Source organism: Artemia franciscana, chromosome 13 (assembly GCF_032884065.1).
Source record: "Artemia franciscana chromosome 13, ASM3288406v1, whole genome shotgun sequence".
Classification (NCBI taxonomy): domain Eukaryota; kingdom Metazoa; phylum Arthropoda; class Branchiopoda; order Anostraca; family Artemiidae; genus Artemia; species Artemia franciscana.
Window position 1 is genome coordinate 5,949,244 of NC_088875.1, and position 22,030 is coordinate 5,971,273.

General features: G+C 35.8%; 1 protein-coding gene across 1 annotated transcript in view; it reads left to right on the forward strand.

Annotated features, from left to right (window-relative positions):
- The window catches only part of LOC136034439 (uncharacterized), a 179,473-nt gene extending 159,600 nt beyond the window's left edge, over window positions 1-19,873 (forward strand). The window contains exons 4-5 of the mRNA XM_065715620.1: window positions 3,470-3,640; window positions 18,535-19,873. Coding sequence (XP_065571692.1) covers window positions 3,470-3,640; window positions 18,535-18,546 — 183 coding nt within the window. The 3' untranslated portion in view covers window positions 18,547-19,873. The remainder of the gene's footprint in view (window positions 1-3,469; window positions 3,641-18,534) is intronic.
- Window positions 19,874-22,030: the final 2,157 nt, after the last annotated feature.

A 22,030-nucleotide genomic window follows, 5' to 3' on the forward strand; every position in this document is an offset into this window, starting at 1 on the left:
TCGCAATTACAAGCAGGTTTCCTATTACTATCTTTGTAAAATTTCTGAAGTGTTAAATTATAACTAAAATTCATTTGCCCTAACGTTTTCGAAAACTTATATGTTATAATGCGATTATTTTTAAAATTCGAATTACTAGGAAAGGCGTATTTCACATCCTGCTAGTTTAAAATTCCAGGTAAATTTATATCCTCTAATTGTTTACTGCTAAATTTTATACATAAATATAGTCTCTTTTCCTAATTAACAGTCTTATAAGACTTTTTATAATTTGAAGCATGTTTTGTTTTTCCTAAAATACGCACCGTATCATAAATTAATTTAGTTTTTGAATTACATGTTGTTTTATTATTCAAATCCAAAATAATTTTATTAAATTATTCCTTTATAATTTATTTGAACATTTTATTCTACTAGCCATACCATCAGCCTCAAATAGCTGGCAAAAATCCATCAAATAAATTTTTAAATCTATATGATTTTTTCTATAATTTTTCCTATGCCCCTTGATTGATTTTTACGTTTAGTGGGATGATTACAAGAGGGGTGATCCGTTAATCCGTTTATAAAATTAACAACAACATTAGACATGTCTTCATATTTAGCAACTCGATCATTCAGCCTAAAAGGATAAGCTGTACCGAGAGCATGAATCCAATAATCTTCACGTTTAAGCAATTTATTATTTTTCCATTCTTTAGTTAAATTATTTAAATCCAGATATTCTAGAATTGTAATAGTTAGATTAGTTAAAAAGCAAGTACACAGTATTACTCTTGATAATTATTTGTTTTTCCCCCGTTAATTGCACTTTTATGTCCCGAAAATGTCATATGCATGTTGTTAATACTTCCCCCGGATACTGTAAACAACGGATTTTACATTCTAATAGATAAATAATATTAGTTGTTTTACAATTTACATTCCGCAGAAGTAAACATTGAAACTTTTTATTATATAAAGTGTTCTTAACGAAAGTCCGAGGGGTGAAATAATCTCGACAAAGAAAACAACGACAGGTACATTTACCATTATCCGGTAGACAACTTTGAATATTACTATTATCCTTTTTATTCAGTAAAACATCAAACAATAGCACCATAACGACATACAATACCATATCCATTGCACATTCGAAAATCAAGCCCATATCCGCCAACAATAAGACCTTTCTAACTACCGGAAGCGTAGATCAAGACCGTAATATAGTGTCTTAGCTACCAACATTAATACTACCCACGTACAAAATAAAATCCGCGAATAATTATCAGTATCAGGTTAAAAGCTTGAACCAGGGTTACGGCCTGTAGGTAAAAAATTACTCAACAATTCCTCCTCTACCAGACCCAACCATGATTTGTAAAATATATTACAGGTAATTATTTGGTTAAAAAAAAAGGTTTACCGTAATTTTACGGACTCCTGTAAAATTGTTATTTTGTTTGTTTTACTTATTTGACAGTTTTGCAGGTATTTTATGTATTTTACCAATATTTTACCCTTATTTTATATATTTTATGACGCCTAGTTGTTATCATGGAACCACCCAAAGACGGGGAGAAACAGGTTTGGAAATGGTATTGTTATTGTGAGTTTTACTGGAGACAGAGCAGGTCAAATAGTTACATAATTGTTAATTGCGTTCATTAATTTTGTTGTGAAGCGTTTATGATGGAGAGATAAATTGATATATGACTAGCCCTTCTCTTACTACATATCACCTTATTTACATTTGCTTATTCTCTGTCACTGAACAGTCTAAGTAATCTGTCCACTGTAAAATTTACAGAAAGCAATATAATTTCGCCTGTGGGTGTGTAGTAATATTACCCAGTTTAAAGCCGAAAACAGACGTAGCTTTTTTCGGCACTGATTTGGTAAATCCGTGTCGATTTGCAAAGAACACGGTGCCAATTTGAGCTTGAAAAATTTTTAGTTTTGGTGCTTACTTGCAAAAAACGGCACCAAATTTCATTGTGATTATGAAAAAAGGTAATCCTTAATAGTTTTCTTCTCTTCAGCATCAAAATCAAATGATATGAATAATCATAGTTAAGTATTAAATAATGAAAGAATTCAAAATTTAATCTAAATTTTCAATGAAATAATTATCTGAAAATAATGTTAATTTTGATAATATAAAAACTTATCATTTGACAAATGGTGTCCGTGTCCACGATTTTTAGCTTTGAAAACATGGTGCAAAGAATATTGTTTTGTACTGCTATCATTGGCCCAATGAGCTGCTGAAAGGATTGCCAGTAGAAGCTACGTGTGTTCTAGAGTTATGGCCCAAAACAAAATTGGTGTTTTTACCGAGCTTTTTTTAAATGCTAGATATTTTGATTAGGAAGTGTCCCGAAATTCCAGGAAGTTCGAAGAGCTAGGGGATTGGACCCCAACTGGCTCCTACCTCCGACCCCAAGCAAATCAACGCCTATTTATTATAAATAAGCAAATTTATTAATTTGATTATTTGGCAAATTTGATTATTAATCTAATTAATGTTCCCCAAACTCAACAGTATTTTATCAAGTCTTAAATTCATTTACATTAATATAATTTCTACCTACTGGTTTTTAAAATTGAGGAGGAGTATTATCTTTTTAAGCCTAAAAAATCTTGAAAATTTCCAGGGAGTGATGGCTAATTGGAGAAAAAGCCAAGATAGTCTGATGGTTTGAGCAAGAGGTAAATCTGGCATAAACCTTTTTCAGAATTGTATAAAATTGATGTCATTTCACTTGTTGATAGATAGTCTTGTCATGCGTCCATTCTAGGGCAGAACTAAGGTAGATAGTCATTTAATAAGGGTATTCAAATAGCCTATGAATTTCTATTAGCCATTTGAAGGCAATTGGAGATCCCAAGTAAAATGAGGCTTTCAAAGATTTATGACTGACCATGTCCATAGGACTTTGAAGATAATTGGGCAACTAAGATTCTTCTCATTATATGAGCTATGCCTACTGGGAAGGTGTACTGGAATTGCAACACGGACGATCGAGATTTTTGGGTTGACTTATGACGGACAAAATCAACTGGACTTGTATGCAAAAATTTTTGTTGAACTCACAGGTAAACAAGTGACCTAAGCCTAAATGGTTTGCGCTCTTATAGTCTCAGGTAGACTATTACGATTTAGGATTGACATATGACCTACAAATTTTTTTCTTAGTTAATTAATTACTGTTAATTTACTCTAATCCAGAAGCTTATATTTCAGTGTATTTCCATGAATTTTGCTGAACTTTTTAACTTTTTGTTTGCTTTATAAAAAGTAGATTTTAAAAACGATTGAAAAAAAAATCTGCAAATGTATCCGATTTGATGTATATATGTAATTTCAATATAGGTGTAACTTTTGCGTATTTTTTTTTAACATCACTAAAGAAAAAGCAATTGGGTGTATTTAGTAATCTTTATTGTTTAATTTTTCTATGTCTGTTCAATCTTAATTTTGTTTCAGAAATTGATGATGCTTTACCAGGTGAAAATGAAAAGCCCTTCCACATTCCAAACCAATTTTTGTCTCCGAAATGTGAAGATATTCCTTGTCCTATTATACCCAGCATTTCAGGACCATGTAAATTTGAATATGAAACTCAGGAATCCGAACCCACATGTCCTGACAATGAAGGTATATCTCAAACATTTGGTTTTGTTAGAATTAAACGTATCGGATAATGTTTTAATGGGCAAAAATAGGACAAAAGGACTTGATCTGAAGATGGAAGTTGTTTTATTTTATTCCAATGTGCAGATATTTGCCACACCATTTTTTTAGTCTTCCATGAAAGTTTTCAAATTTTCATTTGAAAGTAGCTTTATGTAATTTTTTTTTTTTTAAATGCTTCACAATAACTTCCACAGCTGTAGACCTCCTTATATACTAGTCCATAATTTTATGGACTAGCCGAAAATACCTAGTCCATAATTTTCATTTCAAGTTAAAAGTTTCTTTGATTATCCATAGAATTATTTGTCTTAAATACACAGCTGGAAGAACATAACGGGTTCCGCAAATCACGGAGAAACTCAAGTTTTACTCTGGTATAAGATTAAAGGGGGTATTCAGGAGGCATATACCCCCATGTTTTCCAGGCTCATCAAAATAACCTCGATGGAACGTTCTTTTATGAGGGGTTCTAATTAACTTGAAGAGAAGTTACATATAAAAAATTCAGGAAAGAGTTAAAAGGTCCGTTTTAGGGGGTTTATGAGTCGTAGTTGCCAAAGACGTTAAAACGGGCTTAGTAAAAAATATTGTGAAATTGTAGCCTCTTGAAACTTGTCCTTAATGATTGTATATATCTTGGGTTTGAATCTCCAACATCATCTATGCCTAATAATGCCTAATAATACGCATAAAAAATATGCCTAATAATGGTTTAGCAAGAATTCTGTTACTGTTACTACGTTTTCAAATCAATTGTGAGACTGTGTGATTTATGGCGCTCTAAATATACACTTTTTGTAACAAACACATTTTCTTAAATTTATTAAATGTGTTTCTATAATTTTTAACGTTTTACCGAGAACAGGACTCTGGTCATGATTGATCAATTGTAAGATATGCATAAGAAACCTTTTATTATATGTAGATTAAAGCTACATTGCCCAACAGCAACTGAACTTCTTCAAACCCTTCCGACTCTAGAAGTACTGCGAGTATTTTTGGACAAATTCTTAAATTTCTCAAAAAACTATTTACAATTTTATTGCATAAAGAGTCTAAGCGGTATATTACCCTTGGTAATATTGGTAATAACGCTTTTTTTTATCTTAAAAGGATCTCTTTAACTTCTAGTTTCCAGTTCAATGCGTCTCTTCCACAGTCTGAATGACGCCTCTTCCATATAAAAATTGTATATTAGCAGTAGTTAAATAGTATATGTTAAAGCCCTTACCATGAGGTATAAAGGAGCGTTGTCAACCTAGGACGTAAATATTTATTCTACCTTTAGTTAAATTTAAACGAAGTATTTATCTATAAATTTGAATCGGGATAACTTTTGGAAAACAGGCATGGGGCGGGGTTGATTGCCCCCCACTTGCTGTTGTCCCTTAAACAGGAACTACTTGTACTTCCAATTTCTAATCGAAAGAGCCCCTTTGTCTCACTTTTTTGGCGGCAATCGTCGATAGCCTTTATGTCTTGGTGATATCCTTCACCTTCCTCATCGCTGATGGCAACTAAAGTTTTTGAGAAACAGTTAAAATGGCGACGTAAATATACAACTTCACCGCTATCGTTATAAAAAAGGTTTCTGAAACGTATGAGCATATTGTTTACCGGATTGACGTATTGTTGTAAATATACGGCAAAACGAAAACCCGGCCAGTAAGAATGGTAAAAAAAGTGGAAATTGGTAAAAAAGAATTTTGCCTGTCTTTTTTTCAGATGTTAATGAAAAAGTAAAAGTAAGAGAATTGGTTGTTTAAGAAAGAGAATGATACTTTTATCGTTTGGGAAACGGGCGGTTTGTTTTTAGTGAAGATACCTTTCATTAGAAGTACATAACCCCAATTCTTTCGAAAGAATTGGGAAAAAACTTTCAGAAAGTTTTTTTTTAATTTTTGTTTGTTTTTGATAGCAAAAATTTTCAAGCTTTTAAAAACTCCTTATTTCAAAATAAGATTTTTTCAACATTAAACAGTCATTAAATAAGTTTCATAACTCAGAATCATTTCCCCGGGGCCAGGGGGGGAGTTAACTCATGAAGTATATTTATTTGGCCTTTGAACTATTTTGAACAAAATTGTTATATTCAGACTTTGACAGTATGCCCTTTGGGAAAGTGGGACTTGGGCTAGTTGGCTATTATCACTTTTCACTTTAAAAAAGAGCTAGAAGTTTCGATTTTCGATCAAATGAGCCCCCTCCAAAGTTAATACGAACACCTCTTCCACAGAACCTTATATTCTATTAATGGGCAACTTCCACAGGTGACAATCCTTGCCCCGGCATCTAGGAAAGATTTTTCAACCCCTAAGCTTTATTAATTTTATTTTTTGAGACTATTAAGAACAAAATGATTACTTAAAAATTTTGATTGGATGTATTTGGAGAAAAAAGCACAAGGGGGGAGGCTTGTTACTTTTTGATCATTTTCGATTCTTAAGTTACAATTCTTGTCCGGGTGCTATAGAGGATTTTTTAACCCCTTCTTTAGAGAAATTTGAATTTTGGACTATTTTAAACAACATGGATATGTCAAAAGTTTTATTGGATGTATTTGGGAAAAAAGGTGTAGGGGGGATAGATACCCTCCGATTACTTTTGTAACTTCGAAATGTAACTAGAACTTTCAACTTCCAATCAAACGAGCCATCTCTGAAGTTTATACGACCACCCCTTTCATATAACCTTACATTCCCTTGGGCATAGCTTACAACACTTGCCCTCGGGCTTTGAGGGAAAGATTCGACCTCTGAGTTTTTGTTATTTGATCTTTAAACTATTATGAACAAAATAGCTGTCTTGAAATTTCGATTGGATGCATTTTGGGAAAAGGGCCTCAGGGGGGGCCTAGTTTCTCTCAGATCACTTTTGACTCTTGAGAAGGGTACTGGAAATTCTGATTGACAATCGAATAAGCCACCTTCGAAGTTTATACGACCATCCATTCCATAAAAACCTTATACGCCCCTAGGGCACATTTTTCAACACTTGCCTCCTGGTTCTTTGGGGCTATTTTATCCCTGGAGCTTTTGTTATATTTTATTAGCTTTTGTTATATATAATGACTACATGAAAAGTCGATTGGACGCATTGGGGAAAAGAAGTTAGGGAGGAGGGGAGGCTAGTCGCCATCAGATCACATTTGACTCTCAAAATGTGAATTAGAACTTTCAATTTGTAATCATTTGAGTCCCCTCCAAAGTTTATGCTACCATCTTTTCCACTAAAACCTTATATTCCCCGTGGGATAAGTTACAAAGTTTTTCCTAGCTCTGGCATGGGGGGGGGGTATGTTGACAACGAAGTTTTTGTTATCTTATCGTTGGCCTATTTCAAACAAACTGGTTATCTCAAAATTTTCATTTGATGCACTAGGGGATAAGAAGGTGCATTTGTCAGGGGGGGGGATAGATGCCCTCTGTCAACTTTTGATTCATAGAAAGGTAACTAGAACTTACAATTACCAATCAAATAAGCCACCATCGAAGATTAGACAATCCTCCTTACATAAAAAGCTTATACACCTCTGGGGCATAATTTAAAGCATTTGCCTCCGGGCTCAATGTGGTTGTGTCTACCAGGGAGTTGTTGTTATCTCATGTTTGAGCTATTTCAGAAAAATGACTGTCTCAAAATTTGTATAAGATGGATTTGGGGGAAAAGGGGCTAGGAGATGAGGGGAGGGGGTATGTTTGTGCTCAGATCGCTTTTAGGTCTTAAAAAGTGAACTAGAACTTTCTATTCCCAATCAAACGAGCCCTTTCCAAAGTATATACGAGCTTCCGTTTCATAAGAACCACATATGCCCCCAGAGCATAATTTACAACGCTTGCCCCCGGGACTTGGGTGGCTGGGCCGACACCCGAGTTTTTGTTATATAACCTTTAAACTATCTTCAACAAAATGACTACCTCAAAATTTTTATCCGATGCATTTGGGAAAAAGGACGCTGGGGGGGGGGGGGTTAGTTGCCCTCCCCTCACTTTTGACTCTAAAAAAGGGCACTAGAAGTTTCGATTTCCAATCGAATGAGCCCCGTTAGGATCACAAAAAAATGGTAAAGGGAGACTAGTTGCCTTCCATTCTCTTTTGACTCTTCAAAAGTTAACTAGAACTTTCAGTTTCCAATCAAATGAGCCCTCTTGGAAGTTTTTACGAGCATCCCTTTCATAAGAACCATATATGCCCCACGGATATAACTTACAACGCCTGCTTGGGGCCCTAGGGGTTGTGTAACACCGGAGTTTTGTTATCCGACCTTTTAACTGTTTAACAAAAAAATGTCTATCTCAAAATTTGTATGGGATGGGTTTGGGGGGACTGGTTGTCCATCTGTGTCTTTTGACTCTTAAAAAGTGAACTAGGACTTTCAATTTCCATTGAAATGAGCCCTCTGCAAAGAATGTTCGTTCTTTCCTTCCATAAGAACCACATATAAAAACTGAGCTAGAGCTTTCAATTTCCAGTCAATTGAGCCCTTTCTGGAGTTTATACGAGCATCCCTTCCTTAACAACGATATTTGCCCCAAGGGCTTTATTTACGCCTGTTCTCGGGCCCTGGGGTATTGTGTTGACTCCAGAGTTTTTGTTATATAATCTCTGAATTATTTTTAAAAAACGGCTATCTCAAAGTTCTTACCGGATGGGTTTGAGGAAAATAGGGTGTGGAAGGGGGTCTAGTTGCCCTCCGATCTCTTTTGACTCATAAAAAGTTAATTAGGACTTTCAATTCTAACAAATAAGCCCTTTCCAAAGTTTATATTAGTATCCCATCCATATATGCCCCCAGAGCATAACTTAAAACGCCCTCTCCTGGGCCCTTGGGGTTTGAATTGACTCAAGGGTTTTTCTTGTCTTATTTTTGAACTATTTTTAACAAAATGGCTATATAAAAATTTTATTTGGATGGTTTTGGGGACAAAGTGCATGGGGGGGGGGGCTTGTTGCCCTTGGATCTCTTAAGACTCTTAAAAAGTCCACTAGAACTTTCAGTTTCCAATCAAATTAGGCCTCTCTGAAGACTAGACGAGCATCCATTTCATAAGAACCATGTATGCCCCCAGGATATAACCTACAGCTCCTGCCCCGGGCCCTGGGTGTTTGTGTCGACACTGGAGTTTTTGTTATCTAATTTTGAACTATTTTTTTTTTTAATTGCTATTTCTAAGTTTGAATCGGATGGGTTTGGGAATAAAGGGTGTTGGGGTCTAGTTGCCGTCCAATCTCTTTTGACTCTTAAAAAGTGAACCAGAACTTTAAACCAATCAAATGTACTCTCTATGAAGTTTATATCAGCATCCCTTCCATAATAACCATATATCTCCCCGGGCTATAACTTACAACGCCTGCCTTCAGGCTTTGGGGGTTGGATCGACACCGTAGGTTTTCTTGTCTGATCTTTGAACTATTTTTAACAAAATGGCTCTTTCAAATTTTTATCGAATGAGTTTGGGGAAAAACGCTTGGGGGCTTGTTGCCCTCCAATATCTTATGACTCTCAAAAACTGAACTAGAACTTTGAAATGACGCCTCTCTGAAGTTTATTCGAGCATCCTCTCCATAAGAACCGTATTTGTCCCCAGGGCATGACTTACAGCGCCTGCCCCCAGGTCCTAGGGGTTGTGTCGATTCTGGAGTTTTCGCTATATGATGTTTGAACTGCTTTTATAAATTGCTATCTCAAAGTTCATCGGATAGGTTTGAGAAAAAGGGCGTGGAGGGGAGGGGATTAGTTACCCTCCCATCTCTTTTGACTCTTAAAAAGTGAGCTAGAATTTTCAGTTTTTGATGAAATCAGCGCTCTCTAAAGTCTATACGAGCATCACTTCCATAAGAACCATATATGCCCCCACGGCACAACTTAAAACGCCTTCCCCCGGACCAGGGGGGGTCTACATCGGAGTTTATGTTATTTGATCTTTGAACTATTTTTAACAAAACAGCTGTTTCAAAATGTTTATCGGATGCATTTCGGAGAAAAGAACGTTGTTGGGGGTGGTAGTTGCCCTCTGATCACTTTTAACTCTTAAAAAGGGCACTAGAAGTTCTGATTACCAGTTGAATGAGCCTCCTTCAAAGTTTATGTGACGATACCTTCCATCTGAAGTGCCTTCAGGAACAATAAATAATAAAACATTGGAGTCGTATAGCCTTTGCTATAGGCAATGCTATAGCGTTGCTATCTGCCTTTTTACCATTTTTAGCAAAATGGCTATTTCAAAAAAAAATTCTGATGCATTTGGAGAAAAAGGGTGTGGTCGGGGAGGGGGGCTAGTTGTCCTCTGATCTCTTTTGACTCCTAAAAATTGAACTAGACCTTTCACTTTCCGAATGAATGAGCCCTCTCTGAAGTTTTTACGAGCATCTCTTCCATATGAACCATATATGCCATATATGAGCCATATAAAAAGGATGTGGGGCTGACGCTAGGTGCCTTCCGATCACATTTGACTCTTTAAAGTGAACTTCAACTTTCAGTTTCCAATTACATGAGCCGTTTCTGAAGTTCATACGAGTATCCCTTCAATAAGAACCATATATGCCCCCTGGGCCTATGTAAAACGTCTGCCCCCGGGTTCTGTAGGGTCGTGACGACGCTGAAGTTTTTGTTATCTGACCTTTGAGCTATTTTTAACAAAATGGTTATCTCAAAATTTTTATCTCCTGCATTTGGGAAAAAAGGCATGAGAGGGGAGGTGCTAGCTGCCCTCCGATGTTTTCTGAATCTGGAAAAAAACGAAATTGAACTTTTAATTTCCAATCAAATAAGCCCTATCTGAAGTTTATATGAGCATCCCTTCTGTAAAACCCATATTTGCCACCAGAGCTCAACGCCCACCCACCGGTCCCTGGTGGGTTGTGTCGACACCGGAGTTTTGTTCTCTGACCTTTGAAGTATTTAAGAAAAAATGGCTGTCTCAAAATTTGTATCGGTTGGGTTTGGGGTAAAAAGGGCGTTGGGGGACTAGTTGCCCTCCCATCTCTTTTGAATCTTAAAAAGTGAAATAGAACTTACAATTTCCATTCAAATGAGCTCTCTCTGAATTTTATTTGAGGATGCCTTCCATAAGGACTATATATGCTCCCTGGGCATAACTTACAACACTTGCCCCCGGGCCCGGGGCAATTGTGTCGACACCGGATTTTTTTTTATCTGACCAAATGACTATCAATGACTATGTTAAAAAAATCACTATCTTAAAATTTTTATCGGATCCATTTGGGGAAGAATGGGCATGGGTGGGTCTAGTTACCCTCCGATCTCTTTTTACTCTTAAAAACTGGACGCCTGCCCCTGGGCTCTGAGGGATTGTGTTGATCCTGTATTTTTCGTTATATAATCTTTGAACTATAAAAAATGGCTATCTCAAAGCTCTTATCGGATGGGTTTGAGGAAAATAGGTTGTGGTGGAAGGGGGAGCTAGTTTCCCTCAGATCTTTTTTTACTCTTTAAAAATTAACTATAACTTTCACTTTACAAACAAGTGAGCTTCTCTGAAGTTTTTACCATCATCCCTCCCACAAGAACCATCTATACACTCCCTGGGCATAACTTACAACACCTGTCCCGGGCCCTGGGTGGTTGTATGGTCACTGGAATTTTTTTTATCTGACCCTTTGAACTAAGCTTAACAAAATGGCTATCCTAAATTATTTATCTGATGCATTTGGGGGGGGGGGAAGGGCATGAAGGCGGAGATAAGTTGTCCTCCAATTACTTTTAACTCTTTAAAGTTAACTATAACTTTCAATTTCCAAAAACATGAGCCCTCTTTGAAGCTTATACGAGCATCCCTTCTATAAGAACCTTATTTGCCCCAAGGGCATAACTTACAAAGCCTACCCCCGGACCCTGAGGACATGTTTAAACACCAGAGTTTTTATTATATGATATTCGAACTATTTTTAACAAAATAGCATCTTAAAATTTTTATCGGATTTATTTGTAGAAAAAGGGCATAGAAGAGGGGGGGGGGCAGTTGCCGTTCGATCACTTTAGACTCTGAAAAGTGAACTAGAACTTTTAATATCCAATCAAATGAGTCCTCTTTGAAGTTCATACGAGTATCCCTTCTATAAAAACTCTATTTGCTCTTAGGGCATAATTTACAACGCTTGCCCCCGGGCCCTGGGGGGGGGGGGGTTTGGCGACCCCAGAGTTTTTTTATATGATCTTTATCTATTTTTAACAAAATTGCTACCTCAAAAGTTTTATCGCATGTATTAGGGGTAAAGGGCTTGGGGGCTAGTTGCCCTCCTATCATTTTTAACTCTAGGAAAGGGCATTAGACAGACATGCAATGAGACACTTTTATTATACATATCGTCAATATACAAAAGAATCACGTCTGTCACTTTAAAAAGTCAAAGACTTGTTGGTAGTGGCTGATAAACATTCAATGAACAACATTAACAAAAAAATGAAATGGAATGAGACGAAAATGTGGGAAAAGAAAACTGAAGGAAAATGAAGAAAACGAGACACAGAGAAAAAAAAAATCCTACGTAAAAAAAAGACTATAAGCCATACCGTTTATATTATTTACTTAATCTCTTCCCAGAAGGTGGTTCTTCAGTCCACTCTTAAACTGGCAAACATTTACTGATAACCTTATACTCGTTGGTACTGAATTCCATAGTACTGGTCCAGCAAAATTGGAACTAAAACTTGCTCTCTGAGACACTCATCTACCAAATCATCCATATTTTTAGTCTCATAAGTGTGGTATGAAGAATTCCTTGCAAACATTTGACAAAAAATTTCAGGGGACAAACCATAATTACTCTGAAATACAAAAATAGAAAGTTGATAATCATGAAGTTGGCTAACATTTAAGAATCATGAATTTCTTATAACAATTACCTGTATCATTATCGCTGTGGACATAATTTCCTAATAGTCTAATAACTTTATTTTGTAAAACCTGAACTTGTTTAAAATTTATATAAAACCTACTAGTCCATATCACACAACCATAAGAAATATAAGGCATCACAATGGAATGATAAAGAGTTAAAAAGGCAGAACAGGGTAACTGATTTTTCTCAGACGCCGAATCAGACCAAGCCCTTTAGATACCTTAGCTGCCACCTGATCACTATGTACTTTCCAACTCAGAGTTTGATCAGGGTGGAAACCAAGGTATCTCACCACAACTACTTGTTTCAATGGCCTATTACCAAGAAATATTTTTCTACTTAAATCAACTGCACTTTCTGTCCGACTAAACAACATCAAATGAGTTTTTAAAACATTAAAACAAACAGCCTGTCTATTTTTTTCAATTGAGTGATTGCTAATAAGGCATTGGAATTTATTAAATTATATGGGTATGCCCAGAGTTGGATGATATGTTCTGACTCAGCATCAGCCCTTAAGTACCGGATAAATCAGTATGAACCTATTCGTGAATTAGTTTGTAATATCCACCAAATAGTTAGGTCTTTAGAGCTTGTGGGAAATAATATATTTCTAGTCTGGGTCCCATCACATGTGGGAATCGTAGAAAATGAATCTGCTGATATGATGGCAAAGTGGGGTATTTTAAATGGTCAGATTATAAGCGAAAAATCCACTCAAAATAAATGTTTTGCATGTATTTATAAGGTGTTATGTGATAGAGAGACCAATAATTTTATTAGAAGCTGTATAAATCCAATTTTAGAAATTTATGATTATAAGGACCACCTGCTGAACTTGTGCATGATGTTAGATCTGTTGCTGTTACTGTTTTTAAATTGAGGACACGTCATGCCAAAACCCGCTCAGTTTTACATAAGTGGGGGAGAGTTAGCTCGCCCTTCTGTGATATGTGTAACGAGTGTGATGATGTTAGGCATATTCTCATGAAGTGTACAAAATATGAAGCTCAAAGAAATTTTTTCAGAAACCAAATTATAAAGTATTTTGGTGCTTTTACAATGAGAGCAATCCAAGGTCAGGCTTATTTGGAGAAGTAATAAATATTCAATGCGACTGATGCTTCGACTGTTCAACAGCAATGTACCCTCAATTCTCCTTTACGCAAGTGAATGTTGGAAAATAAACACCCAGCTTGAAAAAAGGATCCTTGCTTTTGAAAATATGAGCCTCAGAAGAATGTTGAATACAAGCTGGCAACAAAAAATTACAAATGCAGAAATACGCAGAAAAACAGGTCAACCTCCAGTCATTGAGTTGCTGAAAAGAAGGCGGTGGACATACCTGGGACACGTTCTTCGTATGGAAGAGAGCCGCCTTCCTCGAACAACCTATGAATGGAAGCCAGACGGTAGAAGAAAGAGAGGCCGCCCCAAAAATACATTGAGACGAACACATGACCGAGATCTGAGGACGGCCGGCACCTCACTAATACCTGTATGGGAAGACGTCATCGCTGCAGCACCAATGCGAGACGAATGGAGAGGCTTTGTCGATGCCCTCTGCGCCACCGATGGCTCTAGAGAAACTAAGGTCTAGGGTAATAATTATCATATACAGGAAGTCGAGAGGGCTATTTAAACAGGGAATCAGAAGGCTTTTTGTACCTGCTTGATAAAAGTAGGTAATATTTTCATAGTGATAATTATTATGTACATGAAGTCGAGGGGGCTATTTAAACAGGGCGTCGAGAAGGCGAAAGAAGGAATTGTTCTGTCATTCCAAACCTTCTGAGATTTGTGAAGGATTTTAGAAGACCAGCTGCTTTTGCTGTGATCTGGTTGATGTGATCTCCGAACGTAAGATCGTCACTTGTGAGATGCTGAGTATTTAGACTAATTTCTTTGTTTGAAGAGGTGCAGATTCGTCAATTTTCTTCTTCTTCAGGAAGTTGACACGCCACACACTAGAAAAGGACTCACTTGAAACACCGTCAGCAGGTTATTTACAAGGATATTGTTGTCAGTTAAGTCGTACGCTTTCTGGAGACTGATTAATAAAAGATTCCACCAAGTATCAAGGTTTTCAAGGTTTCTAAGAATGGCGCCAAGAAGACTAACAAGATAGTGTGAATTAGATGTCTCCTTCGGGTTTCCAAACTGTTGTGTGTCAATAAGTTCAAGAATCTCCGCCTTTGACAAATTAGCTAAGGGATTTCAACGAGAGTGAGGCATAAAAAAATGGTGTCAAGGTGAATGGTCATACTCCAGTAAAATCGTTCAGGTCTCCCTTTTTTTGATTAGTAGTAATATAGTTCAACTTTCAGCACGACGTTTAATACCCAGAATTACTAATATCATTGAAAATATTAACAAGTGGTTTTGATAGTTTATCAGGGAATGCTTTTATTAGATCCACTGGGACATTCGTGAGGCATAAACTAGTTTTTTTTCAGTTCTGGTAGCTTTGCCATTATTTCCTTTGCTGAAATTTTCAGGATTTTATCTTTTTGAGTTTCAGGGATAAGATGGTTTTCCAAGAAAGAGGGGGAACGTTTGCACAATGTTAGCCTGGTGTTTATTAAGCTCATTGGCTGTCTGTTAAAACGGTTCATCTAAAAGAAAATCAAGGTTATTGCACGTGCAACCCCCTGTTTCTTTTACTTTTTTAAGCCATTGTTGAGGTTTACTCTGTTTTAAGTAATTTACTTAATTCTTACCATATCGAGAAACAGCACGACGTGTTTCTTGCTTTATTTGTTTACGATATCCCTGATGGAAGCAAACAAGGAAAGGCTCCAGGATCTTCTCGAAGTAATCCGAGAGAAAGCGAGTCTTTTGGGACTAAAGATCAACTCGGACAAAACAAAAAGCATGGCAACGAGCGACTCACCACTGGGCTTAAAGTGCGGGGACAATACAGTAGAGCAGGTAGTGGATTTTAGATACCTTGGAAGTACAGTCGAACGAACTGGATCCAGCGAAAAGGAGGTGCAGTCTAGGATTGGACAAGCCAGTGGAGCTTTTAATCGACTAAAGCCAGTGTGGCGATCGAAAAAGTACTCCCTGAAACTGAAAATGAGGCTGTTCAACAGTAACGTCATCTCCGCCCTCCTTTATAGCTGTGAATGTTGGAAACTAAACCAACACCAAGAAAAGAGGATTCTTGCCTTCGAGAACAACTGTCTTCGCAGAATACTGAACATTAACTGGAGAGACCACATAACCAACCAGACTGTTCAGTCTATCTCGCGCCAGCCCCTGGTAACAGATGTCATACGCCAACGAATATGGCGCTACCTGGGGCATGTTATCCGTATGGCGGGAGATAGACTCCCCAGAACTGTACTGGAGTGGCAACCAGAGGGAACCCGAAGAAGAGGGAAGCCGAAGAATACACTTCGTCGTACGTACCAGCGGGACCTAAAACACATCAATGCGATAGTCCAACCCCAGTGGGAAGACGTCTGGGCAGCAGCACATATGAGGGACGACTGGCGGCTCTTTTTGGATGCCCTGGGTGCCTCTGGCGGCAGAGGAGGAACTAAGGTCTAAGGTAAGGCAAGATCTTTCGTTGTAAGGCGAAAATGTTTTAGTTTCAAATGGATTAACCCTTTTAATGGAGTCAGGTTGAAGTAAGAAGTATGGTATTGGAATTGTCATTGTCAGAACCTCTTATTTCAACTTAATCTTCGTTTTTTTGTGTTAGAAACATTTCCAGAAACAAGCTGGCTTAATATGGAATGTTTAATAAAAGTTGGGAGGGTAGTGTACAAAATGAGATAAATGAAATTCATTTTTAAAGTTCAGTTCATATTAAAATTTGGTTCTTTTTATTACTTTCATATGGCAGTTTTTGAGAGCTCACTTTTGTTTATGTTATCCCAATTGAACGCAAAATTTTGCTAAGGATAGTGTAGTGAGTATTTAAACAAAATCACTGAACATTCTTTTTCAGAGTTCTTATATAGCAATAGCAATAATTTTTTTTCAAAATTTTTTTTGAGTAAAGCTATAACACAAAAGCGTTACTTTAGTGGATTAAAAATTTTCTAGTCGTCAAACTTGTAAGTCTTACAATTGAAACTGCCACTAATACTTCAACCAAATTCCGTTACATGAAGTTGTTTTTTTTTTTTATTTGAGAAGTAGCGTTGCTATTTTCAAATTTTATTTTACCGGTTAATTCATGTTGGAATCGACAATATTGGAGAATCAACATTGCTGAGCACAAGAAGACAAGCTCTCAATTACCAAATTTTACCAACCGTGAAAAAAGCCTCTTCGAGTGCTTATAGTTAGTCGTCTGATTTTTTGAAACCCTAGTAAAGACTTGAGATACCATAGAAAGTAGAAGAGTACTCATATGACTTGGCTTTTTTATTTGAAAAAAACAAGAAACACAGAAGAAAGAAATAACTAATATTCCTGTCACGACTATCTGTCTTCTACAAGCGTTGTTCTTTCATCGCGGTAGTTCTGATTGCACCATGGCCAGTGTTGGGATTAGGTCGAGAGTCCCGTTTGTCTAAACTAGAAAATCTAGTTTCTATACCAAGAAATTCGGAATATTAGTCATGTGTAGATTGTAGGATTAACTTTTTCTGGGAGGGGGCTATCTTATGGAGTAGAAATTCAGCTTGCAATTCTTTTCTGTGTATAGTATCCGACCGAATTCTGATAGACAAATACGAGTCAAAACGATTGACATAATTAGCGTGAAGTGACCATTTTTGGGGAGAAGGATTGGGGATAAGCTAAGCGTGTTTGGGGGAAAAAATTGGGGATAAGCTAAGCGTGTTTGGGGAGAAGCTGGCAGACGATATATAAAAGCACATAAAGGGTGTTTGGAGGGTGAACAAATTCTCCCAAAGTTTTCCCCATTTTAATCATTTTTTATACCAAAAAAATGTAGGTATTCCATTTTCTAGAAAAAAAAATACTGCGTCGTTTTTTAGAAAAACATATGTAAAGGTACAAATCTTTGTTGTTTAAAGATAAAGGAAAATTGGAATTTCCAACTGTTTCTGATGCTCTTGCATTTATTATCTATTTTTCATTTATGTATGTTTGTTTTTAATTGGCATTGTGGTATTATTTTTTAATTTTAGGTACATCTGCAGTTTTTAAGCTTTTCCACTTATGATTCAATGATTATAACTTAAAATTTTGACAAAACTAAAGCATTCTATCAAAATTTTCGATCATTCTGTCAATATTTTTCGGGTGGATAGCGAGGGAGATTATTATTCATATGAACTAAATATCTCCGCAACTTTTATCTCTTATACGGCTGAAGTAATCCTGGCCTACATGGTGTATGCCAGGTTCGTATACGTATACGGATTAGGCATAATACGTTTATACCGTAAATATATTAACCGGAATACTATCTTTATTTTAATCAACCGTTATATTAAAATAATCTTTCTACATCGTATTATGATGTAACGATTTGCTTGCGTAAATAAATAAAAAAAATTAAATTGAGGTGTCCTTGCTACTGGAATTTTAATTAAGGTGTGTACATACCTCAAAATTTTAAAGCGGATCAGGCTAAAACAACAATTAGACTATTTGTACTAATCGATCTAACATCCTTTTCTTCCACAATTTATAGTCTTCTTTAAGGTCTTATGTCTCGTCTGCTTCCCCTCATAGTTTCATTCCGATCGTTCTAAAACAACGTTTGGTCCGTTTTGGGATTTTAGAAATAATAAAAACCGACTTATAAAAAAAAAGATCGTTTTACCCTCATAGGTTTATTTGGCCCTATATATATTCCCCGTTAATTAATAGCCTATGGGAGGTAAAATGAGCTTGGGTCCTTCTATACTGTAAGTCTAAGTCTAAATTTCACCAAATCCTTTATATATATCAAGATTCCTCCATATGTAGGATCAGTTATGTTTTGGCACTGTTCGTTTTTAAGTCACTTTTCTTGAAATTTCTTTTATCTCCGAACTATTGACGTCTGTTTTCTTTTCTAGGTTGAATATTGAAAGGAAAAGAAAAGCAGAACCATTTACTTTACCAGATGCAGCAATAGTTTCAGGTTTGGAGCCTTTTAAAAAGAAGCCATTGCCTGAAAGCTAAAGTCAAAGGAGGATAAGTAAAATGTCCAACATAATAAGATTTGGAAACGGTCTTCCATATTCATTTGACCTTAGCAGTTATAAACTACCAGCAGAAGTAAAGGATAAACTGGTGTGTCTTTTGGGCAAAAAATTCGACCTTCTCTTCAATAGGACTATCAACTTAATAATCCAAATAAGGTGGCCTTTTTTTAATCCTGTTCGCCTCTTCTATATGAGAGTGATATTAACCCCTTTTCAGTGGTGGATTTTATCTCTATTATAACTCCGAATAAATGGCTTACAACTAGAGCTGTATCGTTTCCCATAAACTTTGTAAGTCGGTCATTTCAGAATGTCTTCACTATAAGCTGCAATGCCAATCTCCCCCTTGTTTCTGCAACTCCACGACCAGATAAGAAGGAATGATTATGAAAAACATTTTACCAAGTGCGTAAACACTGTTCCGTATTGCTCCTGTCTCTTTATGTGAAAGTGGGCCAATACATCAGTGATACTGGTAGAAACCACTTCATTTTGGCTGTGATAAATTTTAACAAGTCTTGTTTTCAACTGATGGATGGCTTTAATCCCTCGAACAGAAAGGAAAAAGCTATTTTTCTGAAGAGAGTTTCATGTAAAAATGATGAAAGATATTTAAAGCTTTCCTGTTCACAAGCAAAAGCACCAGAAAGAAAACATGTCCTATTTTTCAAAAAAGAAAAAAAGATGAATAAAGTTTCAAAAGTTAGGAAAGAGTTGCAAATAAAGGTATGTTTGTCGTTCTGTTCAAGGATTTATTTGGGATATAGAATTTAATATCCTATTAACTACACCTATCCAGGACATTTGCTAACTAAATGTTTATTCGACAAATCCAACCAGCGCGACAAGAGGCACCCAGCATGTAACTTTGATGCCCCAACACAATGTGAAAGGAAGTGATATGCTTCATTATTTTGGACAACCAAATACACACAAGAAGCTCAATATACTTGGAAAATACCTTTGTTCTCGCCAGTTTGTGACTCCAGTTTAAGATGACCAGAACTGGGTTTGCAATCTGCAGATAGGCCAGGAGAGCCAGCCAAAAGATTGTATTCGTGTTTCATTGGAAATAAAGGGAAATACGTTTATCGTTGTTTGATGATTCATCTTTAGGCTCTATGAAAGTTGCAATAAAAATCACATATAAATGCTCATAATGAATAAGTTTGTTACTTAAATAGTGAATAATAAACAGCGTCAGTTGAAACTTTTTGAAAAAACCTATTTAGAGAGAAAAACTAGTCACTTCCAACTAATTGATGACTTAGAACTCAGGTGACTATGGTGATTGGCACAAATGGCGACTTTTACTTCGGTTTATTTTAATGACGAAAGTTTATAGCAAGAACAAATTTTAGAGAAACTATAAAAAGAGCGGCATAGAAATGGAAAGACCACCATTTGGAATCACTATAGTCGATATTCTTTAATGTAGGTTTTCATCTCCTCATGAATGATTCAGTTGCAATTTAACTGAGGTATTGGCACAATTAACAGCCAAAGGACCGCTCACAACTACAGAAGCCAGAGAATAACTACCCATCTAGCAATCAACAGAAACTAGCACCATCTATCTCAAGAGAAGCTTTGAAATAGAATTCTGACTAAAAACTAAGGTCTAAAACTCCATACAGATACGATTTCAATACTAATTTATGTTGGTATTGCTCCAGCTGTACAAAAAACAAAAACAAACAAGATTCAATTTTAAGTGATTAAAAAAAATCAAATACGATTTTAGCTGGTTAAAAGACAGTTTGATATACATATTTGCTATGAATTTCCTTTTTTACTGTATGATATTTTCAGACTTAAGACAACGATGTTTATTGTGCTAAAACTTCAGCTCTATTATAGTAATAAATTTTGGGTTAGATTTTGAACCATCTTTTCAAATTAGCCTGAAAACGTAAGAATGAATATTGAAAAGCATACCACTGTCCACGTTAACATTTAGCGCCAGTTTCAGAGGGTTACAATTGGGTTCGAGCTTGTAGATATGTCTTGAAAAAAAATCACAAGATTACTACACTCCATAGGTAATGAAATAGGATTAGTAAATCCAAACAGACTTTTGTGATCATTTGGTAGAGAATCTTTAAGTTCTAAAATTCTATAGAACATTTACTTGAAAATGTCTGGACAATGATTTAATGATAACCAAAGACCCTTCTACCCCAAAAAATTTTGCAATTTTTTTGGCTTTGTCATTGCGCAATAAAACATTTTACGATATAAAACTATAAGTAAAGCCGAAAACAACGCATACCAGTAGTGAACAGAACAAAAACCCCGTCCGTCGCATCAAAACAATAACATTATATAACAGTTCCTGATAAATAAAAATATAAATTACCAATCAAAATCAATTAGCATAATAACAGTTACTTTATATAATAATCTGGGTTTCACACAATAGTTCATGCTGAACTCGAAAGAATTTTTGCGAATTTCGAGGAGAATATTTGTGAAGGAATTGTGATTTTTGGAGGGCCGTAAAGCAAATGTTAAATTTTCATGTTAAGAGTGAGAGGAATAAATCTGTGGATTTTCCATTTTTAATTTCAAAAAACTAGTTTTTATGAGAAATTTTTACTTCAAATACGTTAAACTAAACGATTTATCTTTGAAAATTAAAAAGAATTCAAGCATAGAAACCCTTAAATCAAAATTAAGCAACTTGAAATTCAAATCCGAGGATAATCATTTATCGATTCACATAGGAAAACAAAAAGTCATAATTAACAGGATTTTATTTAAAAAATAATTGATAGGTTTTATATAATTATAAGTAGCAGAAAATAAATGGAATATTATATTTATCCTAAATTTTAGATAAAGGAGCAGAATATAAAACAGATGGGCTTAATCATCTGCAAAATCAGTTACCTTCAGCTGCTTCACAGCAGCGATCCCAAAGATTTTGGGACTGTCCATCCTTTACTAATTAAATCAAATTCACAGTTAGCCTCACTTCACAGCTCTGGACAATTAAAAATCTACACAAACTGAATAATCTTCGAATTTGATAGCCTTATCTTCAAAGGGTTAAAGGAGAACCTAACCTAGAAAATAGTTTTGAGAAACAGGCAAAACCAGAAGAGATAAATGGATTCCAAAATTCGGAGCCCATTTATTAACGCTTCTATCTTTACATTAATAACTTGCAATAAAAATAGTGTTATGGTAAATAGCCTTGAGTCCTTTGTTTACCCAAAAACCAAAAAAATTCTAGTACCATTTTTAAGGAACAAATATGAATGGAGGTCAACAAGCCCTTTCCAATCCTTTTTTTTACCTGCAATCTAAATAAGGACATCTGAATGAAATTTTAGGTAAGTGTTCAAAATAGTCTAAAGATCAA